The sequence below is a fragment of the Kogia breviceps genome, chromosome 2 (genome assembly GCF_026419965.1).
Source record: "Kogia breviceps isolate mKogBre1 chromosome 2, mKogBre1 haplotype 1, whole genome shotgun sequence".
NCBI lineage: Eukaryota > Metazoa > Chordata > Mammalia > Artiodactyla > Physeteridae > Kogia > Kogia breviceps.
In genome coordinates this window covers 201,418,763-201,427,370 of record NC_081311.1, presented here as the reverse complement: position 1 = coordinate 201,427,370, position 8,608 = coordinate 201,418,763, and the positions used below count along the sequence as shown (strand labels likewise).

The 8,608-nt window shown below is 42.7% G+C and overlaps 1 protein-coding gene across 5 annotated transcripts in view; it reads left to right on the top strand.

Annotated features, from left to right (window-relative positions):
• Window positions 1-8,608, top strand: part of PASK (PAS domain containing serine/threonine kinase) — a 39,029-nt gene that overhangs the window by 1,163 nt on the left and 29,258 nt on the right. For 4 of the 5 annotated variants that reach the window (XM_059053712.2, XM_067027364.1, XM_067027366.1 and 1 more), the window contains exon 2: window positions 8,282-8,538. In XM_059053712.2, the coding sequence (XP_058909695.1) occupies window positions 8,343-8,538 (196 nt within the window). In that variant the 5' untranslated portion in view covers window positions 8,282-8,342. Of the gene's footprint in view, window positions 1-708; window positions 788-8,281; window positions 8,539-8,608 lie in introns of those variants that run through there. The other variant, XM_067027365.1, reaches the window with a different exon arrangement.

Below are 8,608 nucleotides of genomic sequence, written 5' to 3'. Positions count from 1 at the left end.
GGAGACCGCGTTGCGCTCTCGGCTCACGGTGCCCGGCATGTAGCAGCTTCTCAGTAGACGTTTGTGGGCCGAGCCATGGGCTGTAGCGCCGCCATGTCCATGCTTCCCGACGTCCCCACTACACACCTGGGCTTTATCTTTAACCTCCTCACCAGTGTTTCTTTTCCTAGACAAGGGCCGTGGCCTTGGGATGCGGTCTTGATGACTTTTATCCCCTTACCTTCCACATCTCGCCCAGTAAACCTATATCAATTCTATGTCTAATTTCTCCTGTGGCTTGTCCTCTCCGTCTTTCTGGTGTTGCTTTAAGTTAAGACCTCATCATTGTTTGCCTGGATGACTGTAACTGTGCCCTCCTCCCCCACTGGTCAGGTTACTTCCAAGCATAGACCTCTAAGTAAGGTCCGTACTGCTTGGGCCAGCATAGGAGGCCCTGGGAATCCCAACCAGCTTCTCCAGGCCCATCTCCACCGACTCTCCTGTGCGTTAAACTCCTCCCCAAGGGCTCTGTGGGAATCTTTCACTTACTGTGGTTCTGCCTGGGAGGCTTGTTCACTCTACTTTGCTGGGCTCAGCCCTGCTGGTGCCTCCTCCAGGATGCCTTTGAGGACCTTTCACGTCTGAGAGGTGCCCTTTGCTTACACTCTCCCTCACAGCAGCCATCATCCTGGATACCTCTGTAGGATGCCTTGATGCAAGAAACAGAGAGATAGTCTCAAAATGGGTCTGATGGTGAGTGACGTTATTGGCCCCCAAGCCTAAAGTCCAGAGGAAGGCATGTCTTACGGTAGGTTCATCCAGTGGCTCGAAATGACATCTTGCCATTTTCAGCTCTGCTCTCGTTTTTATAGCAGTCGTGGGAGCAGTTGGAGCTACTTGCTTCCTAGCGTTTGTTCTAGTGGGAGAAAGTCGGTTGCCTCCAGAAGTTCACCCATAAGAGCAAGGAGTATTATTCCAGAAGCTCCCTGCAAACCTCTCGTTCTGTTTGGTGGGGGTGGGGAGTGTCACTCACACCTTCTGGAATCAAAACTAGCAACTGGCCTAGGATTGCTCTGAAGCACCCATCAGGTGCTCTCTGGGTCCAGCTTCCCACATCTTCTGCTCAGAGTGGCTACAAAACAAAACAAAATAATACCCCCCCCAAAGAACCCCCCCCCCACAGCAAAAAAACACCTATTCTAAAAACCTAGGCCTGGATTAGGCCTGAGTCAAAACTGACTCAGAATAGGTGTTGCTAGCCATGTGTAAGAATATCTATAGAATATAAATCTAAGAGTGGAAAGTACTGTCAGAGAAGGAGAATGTTTGACTTAAATTGTTTTCTAAAGAGATTATATTAATTTGTTAGCCTTCCCATTGATCCACATCTTTATCAACATTTGGTATTAGAATTTTTAGATTCTTAATTTTTGCTGATTTAGTAGGTATAAAATTATCATGATTGTGCTAATAAAGTTAAGCTTCTTGTCACAGGTTTATAGGATTTTCTCTTGTGAAATTATTGTTTCTATCGCCCATTTTTCTTTTTCTTTTCCTTTTTTAAAATTGAAATATAGTTGGCATACAGTATTGGCTTTAGTTGTACAACATAGTGGTTTGACATTTATATACTTTAGGAAATGATCTCCACAATAAGTTTAGTAACCATCTGTCATCATACAAAATTATTACAGTACTGTTGACTATATTCCCTACATTACATCCCTGTGACTTATTTATTGTATAACTGGGAGTTTGTACCTCTTAATCTCCCTCACCTATTTCACTAATCCCCCCAGCTACCTCCCTTCTGGCCACCACCAGGTTTTTTCTCTGTACTTATGAGTCTTTCTGTTTTGTTTCTACATTTGTTTTGTTTTTTGTTTTTTAGAGCCACATATAAGTGAAATCATATGGTATTTGTCTTTCTCTGACTTATTTTGCTCAGCATAATAACGTCTAGATCCTTTCATGTTATTGCAAATGGCAAGATTTCATTCTTTTTTTGGCTGAGTAATATTCAATCGTGTGTGTATATATATATGTATGTCTCTATATGATTTTGTATCCTGTAACCTTACTGAATTCATTTGTTAGTTTTAATAGTTTTTTGGTGGGATCTTTAAGGTTTTTAATATATAGTGTCATGTCATCTGCAAATAGTGACAATTTTACTTCTTCCTTGCCAGTTTGAATACCTTTTGTTTCTTTTTCTTGTCTGATTGCTTAGGCTTGGACTTCTAATACTATGTTGAATAAAAGTGGTGAGAGTAGGCATCCTGTCTTCTTCCCAATCTTAGATGAAAAGCTTTAAGCTTTTCACCATTGAGTATGACGTTAGGTGTGGTTTTATCATATATGACCTTTATTATGTTGAGGTATATTCCCAGTATACCCACTTTGTTAAAATTTTTAGTCATAAATGGAAATTGGATTTTGTCAAATGTTTTTTCTTCATCTATTAAGATGATTGTAGGATTTTAATCTTTTGTCTTGTTAATGTGGTGTATCATGTTGACTGATCTGCAGATACTGAACCACCCTTGCATCTCTGGGATAAATCTCACCTGCTCATGGTGTATGATCCTTTCAATGTATTGTTGAATTCAGTTTGCTGGTATTTTGTTGAGGATTTTTGCATCTCTGTTTGTCAGGGATATTGGCCTGTGGTTGTTTTTGTAGTGTCTTTGTCTGGTTCTGGTATCAGGGTAATGCTGGCCTTGTAGAATGAATTTGGGAGTGATTCTTGCTTTTCAATTTTTTGGAATAGATTGAAGAAGATAGGTATTGACTCTTCTTGGTAGAATTCACCTGTGAAGCCATCTGGTCCTGGAGTTTGTTGGTAGTGTTCTGATTACTGATGCAATTTCACTACCAGTAATCAGTCTGTACAGATTTTCTATTTCTTCCTGATTCAGTCACTTGGATCATTGTATGTTTCTAGGAATTTATCCCTTTCTTCTAGATTGTCCAATGTGTTGGTATATAACTTTTTATAGTAATCTCTTATGGTCGTTTGTATTTCTGTGGTGTCAGTTGTAACTCCTCTTTCATTTCTGATTTTATTTATCTGTACCCTCTCTTTTTTTTTTTTCCTTGATGAATCTGGCTAAAGGTTTTTAAGTTTTGTTTAATCTTTTGAAAGAACCAGCTCTTAGTTTCATTGATCTAGTTAATTGTTTATGTCCGTTTCCACTATGATCTTTATTATTTATTTCCTTCTACTAACTTTGGGCCTTGTTCTTCTTATTCTGTTTCCTTTAGGTGTAACGTTAGATTGTTTATTTAAGATTTTTCTTGTTTGTTGAGGTAAACCTGAATTGCTATAAGCTTCCCTCTTGGAACTGCTTTGGCTGTGTCTCATAGATTTTGGCTCATTGCGTTTCTGTTTTCATTTTGCCATGAGGTTTTTTTTTTCCTTTCATTTCCTCTTTGATTTCTTTATCAATCCATTCGTTGTTAAGTAGCCTGTTTAGCCTCCACGTGTTTGTGTTTTTCCATTTTTTTTCTTGTAATTCATTTTTCATTTCATGATGTTGTCAGAAAAGATGCTTGATATGATTTCAGTCTTCTTAAATTTACTGAGGTGTGTTTGTGGACTTTCATGTGATCTGTCCTGGAGAATGTTCCATGTGCACTTGAAAAGAATGTGTGTTGTGCTGTTTTTGGATGAAGTGTTCTCTATATGTCTATTAAGTCAGCATGATCTAATGTGTCATTTAAGGCCAGTGTTTCCTTATTGATTTTCTGTCTGGATGATCTGTCCATTGATGTGACTGGGGTGTTAAAGTCCTCTGCTGTTATTATGTTACTGCCTATTTATCTCCCTTTACGTCTGTTAATATTTGCTTTATGTATTTAGGTGCTCCTAGGTTGGGTGTATATATATTTACAAGTGTTATAGCTTCCTGTTGGATTGAGTCATTTTATCATTTTGTAATGCCCTTCTTTGCCTTGTTACAGTCTTTGTTTTAAAGTTTATTTTATCTGACATAAGTATTTCTACCCTAGCTTTCTTTTATTTCCATTTGTATGAAATACCTTTTTCTTGCTCCTTCACTTTCTGTCTGTGAGTGTCTTTAGATCTGGAGTGAGTGTCTTGTAGGCAGCATATATATGGATCTTGTTTTTTCATTCATTCAGCCACTTTCTGTTTTTTGATTGGAGCATTTGGGCCATTTACATTTAAAATAATTATTCATAGGTATGTACTTATTGCCATTTTGTTAATTGTTTTCTCATTGTTTCTGTAGTTCTTCTCTGTTTCTTTTCTCTTCTCTTGCTCTCTTACCTTGTGAGTTTTGTGACTATCTTTAGTGTTATGTTTCTATTTCTTTCTTTTTTTGTTTATGTATTACAGGGTTTTTTGTTTGTGATTGTCATGAGATTCATATATAATAACCTACATGTATATGTGATTATTTTAAGTTGACGGTTGCTTAAGTTCAAGTGCATTCTAAAAGTCCTATATTTTACTCCCTCCCCATCCCACATTTTATGTTACTGATGTCATATTTCACATCTTTTTTTTTTTTTTTTTTTTTTAGTGGTACGTGGGCCTCTCACTGTTGTGGCCTTTCCCGTTGTGGAGCACAGCCTCCGGACGCGCAGGCTTGGTGGCCATGGCTCACGGGCCCAGCCGCTCTGCGGCATGTGGGATGTTCCTGGACTGGGGCACAAACCCATGTCCCCTGCATTGGCAGGCAGATTCTCAACCACTGCGCCACCAGGGAAGCCCTTCACATCTTTTTATTTTGTGTATCCTTTAACTACTTATTATGGGTATAGGTGATTTTACTACTTTTGTCTTTCAACCTTTCTACTAGCTTTATAAGTGGTTGATCCACTGCCTTTTCTATGTTTGCCTTTACCACTGGGATTTTTTTTTCTTTCACAGTTTAAAAATGTCTAGTTGTGGCCTTTTCTGCTTCGAGAAGTCCCTTTAACATTTCTGTAAGGCTGGTTTAGTGGTGCTGAACTTGTTTAGCTTTTGCTTGTCTGTAAAACTCCTTATCTGTCCTTCAAATCTGAATGTTAGCCTTGCCAAGTAGAGTATTCTCGGTTGTAGGTTTTTTTCCTTTCATCACTTTGAATATATGGTGCCACTCCCTTCTGGCCTGCAGAATTTCTGCTGAAAAGTCAGCTGATGGTCTTCTGGGAATTCCTTTGTATGTAAGCAATGGTTTTTCTCTTGCTGCTTTTAAGATTTTCTATTTATCTTTAACTTTTGACATTTTAATTACAGTGTGTCTTGGTGTGTACCTCTTTGTGTTCATCTTTTTTGAGGCTTTCTATGCTTCCTGGACGTGGATGTCTGTTTCCTTCCCCAGGTTGAGAAATTTTTCTGCTATTATGTTTTCAAATAATTCTCTGCACTTTCTTTCTCCCTTCTCTTTCTGGAACCCCTCTAATTTGAATGTTAGTATGCTTGTAGTTGTTCCAGAGGTCCCTGAAGCTATTCTCATTTTTATTAATTCTTTTTTATTTTTTCTGTTCAGCTTGGGTGATTTCTACTACTCTGTCTTCCAGATCGCTGATCTGTTCCTCTGTCATCTAATCTACTGTTGATTGCTTCTAGTGTATTTTTAAATTTATTGTATTCTTTAGTTCTGATTGGTTCTTCTGTATGTTTTCTAACTCTTTGTTGAAGTTTTCACTGTGTTCATCTGTTCTCCTCCTGAATCCTGTGGGCATCTTTATGATCATTACCTTGGAGTCTTTTATCAGGTGGATTACTCATATCCATTTAGTCCTTTCTCTGAGGTTTTTCATTTGGAATATATTTCTCTGTCTCTTCATTTTGCTAATCTTTATTTCTTTGTTTTAGGTAGGTTGGTTATGTCTCCCAACCTTGGAGAAGTGGCCTTATGTGAGAGGTGTCCTGTGGGACTCAGCAGCACACTCCCCTCTGGCCACCAGAGCCAGATGATGCAGGGGTGCTCCCTATGTGGACTGTGTGTGCCCTTCTTTTGTTGTGGGGCCCACTGCTGTGGGTGTGCTCCTGTGTGGAACTGGGCCCCAGCCCAGCTGCTTGTGAGGCCCAGCCACGTGAAGTTGCTGTGGGCACGCTGGTGGGATGGACAGAACACCTGGTGCTACTAGGCTAGAGGGAGGATTCCAAAATTGTGCCCGCCAGCCCCGGCGTCAGTGCTGTGGAACATGATCACAGAAATGGCTGCAGCCAGTGTCCCAGTCCCCAAGGTGAAGTGCAGCTGCCCCATGCCTTTCCAGGAGGCTCTCTGAGATCAACAAGTGGATTGATCCAGGCTCCTTTGAAACCACTGCCTCTGTGCTGGATTTCAGAGTGTGTGAGAGTCTGTGCACAACCTTTAAGAGCAAAATCTCTGTTTCTTACAACCTTCCACTTCTACTGAACATAAGCTCTACTGGTTTAAAAAAAACCTAATTTCTGAAAAGCTGGTTTGATTCTTTCACTATCTTCCTAGTTATTTTGAGAAACTCTTGTTTGCTCACTTTTGTGAGCAAAAGACCCCGTCTTTTATAGTTTTAAACACATTTTCAGTTATTTCTATCTACCATCTAATCTTCTTGTGTATCTGACTTTGTTACTTGATTTTTCTGCAGATTTTCCCTCATGGTATTTTTGTTTTCCTGTCTGTTTAATTGAGAGAGAGCATATTTGGTTAATCTTAATCTTTGGAAAATCTCAGGCCTCTATTTAGGATGCTTTGTTTCTGAGAAGATTGCTTTTGAAAACCAGGATCTTGGGGGTACTACTGAATTAGGGCCACACTGCCCCTCTTCAGGGGTCCCTGGCTTCTTCTAGGTGTCTGAGGGTGACTCTCTCATCTCTTGAGGTGACTCACTCCCAGTTCTGGTGTCAGCTCATGTGTACTGTTTTTACCTTTTGGAAGTTTCTCCTGCTTTCAGGTAGCTCACAGATGCCATGACAACCATGTTCTTGGTGAGACCTAGTTGTTCTAAAATGCAAGGGCCACAAAGAGTTATCCAGTCCCCTATATTCTTAGTCTTATTTTTTTTCTAGAACTTTTGTCTTTTGTTCTTTAATTCATCTGCGACTAATTTTTGCACATGGAAAGTCATAAGGATGCAGTTTTGCCCCAAACTAATTATTCTAATTTCATTTAAAACTAGCAGACCACAGTTATTAAGCACTTACAGTATGCCAGCCCCAACTTAGGTCTCTGAATCTTCACAAAGGTATTATGAGGTGTGGATTATTGTTAATCACATTTTACATATGAGGAAACTGAAACTGGAATGTCAGGTGCCTGTCCAGGGCCTCACCGAGCTGGGGAACGTGCTGGTGGTGCCCTACTGATCTTCACTGTGTGCCAGCGTCCCTTCGGTCTGTTTCTGAAATTGATTATGTTCTATTGTCTATTTTTGTTCCTCTACCTGTAATGACCTTTGTTTATGTAGCTCTGTGGCGTGATTTGAGGTCATCATCCTTCAACACAGGTCTTAGTGGGACCTCCAGTTTTCCCTCTGTCTAGGGTGCCCCCCATACCACCGAGCTCAGCGCGCAGCCTAGGTGGGCATTGCCAGGCCCTAATGTGAACGTCTGAGGGAACTAGGGCATGAGTGTACCAGAGATCCCACATTGCTGTCACCATATGCAGAATGACACATCAGCCCATAGACTGTTCACTGTGGAAGGCACTGCCCTCCTACCCTGATGAATCTTTATGATGACTTTGAAGCCAGGCTGGGCTGGGTGGGTGGGGCTCCCTTAGAGTTCTCTGCTGTCATGTGGAGGCGTGGGAAGGGACAGCTCCAGGTCCATCCTGCATTGGGAGGGCACCCCCGCCTGCTGTTGAAGCTTGGTCTCCCCTTCTGCCTCCTTATCGTTGGAGCAGGGCTGCTCCTTGGCCTGTCCTTGGGTCGGTGGTGCTGTAATGTGGGAGGGCTGATGAGGGGAAGAGGCTGGTGCAGGTCTGAGGAGTGGGCTCCAGGCCCTCGGGCTGGGAGCTCTGGGTTCCGCATGCCCAGAAGGTGACCCAGAAGTGGGGTGTAGGCTCTAGGGGCACGTCGCCCTGGCCTCCTCCTTCATCAAGTTCCCTGGCCTGGGCCTCCTGGCAGTGGATCTGTACTGTAGTGCAAAGTGTCCTTCATGGCTCCGTCCCGCTCTGTTCTGGTTTTCCCCCTCTTTCCTTCTCTTTCTCATCCCTTCCTATGCACTTCTCTCCGTCCGACTATCCTTGCTTCGTAGGCTCTGACCCAGGATGGCTCTTGGGCTCCTGTGAGTCTTTTGGGGCTGAGCTGAGCTCAGCCATGTGAAGAATTAGTTGGCTAAACTGCCTTTGTCCTTGCCTTGCAGACGCTGATCCGTTCACTTCATTTTCCGTTGGACGACTGTCCCGCTGGTCCGCTAGCTCCCAATGGAGGACAGAGGCCCCATGGCCTCAGAAGAGGGCCACCGGGGCCAGGGTGGGAGCCTCTCCCTGCCAGCACCGCCAGAGGGCCCTGCCGCGCACACCGCCTCCGAGCCCAGCAAGGCCTGGTCCTTGGCCCAGAGACAGCCAAGCAGAAGGGACGGGCTGTCGAAGCTCTGCCAGAGCAGGACGGCGCTGTCTGGTAAGAAGCCCTTCCCATCGCCAGGGGCGTCCGCCTTGCGTGGGAAAGCGGGGGCCACGCCGGGCTCCGC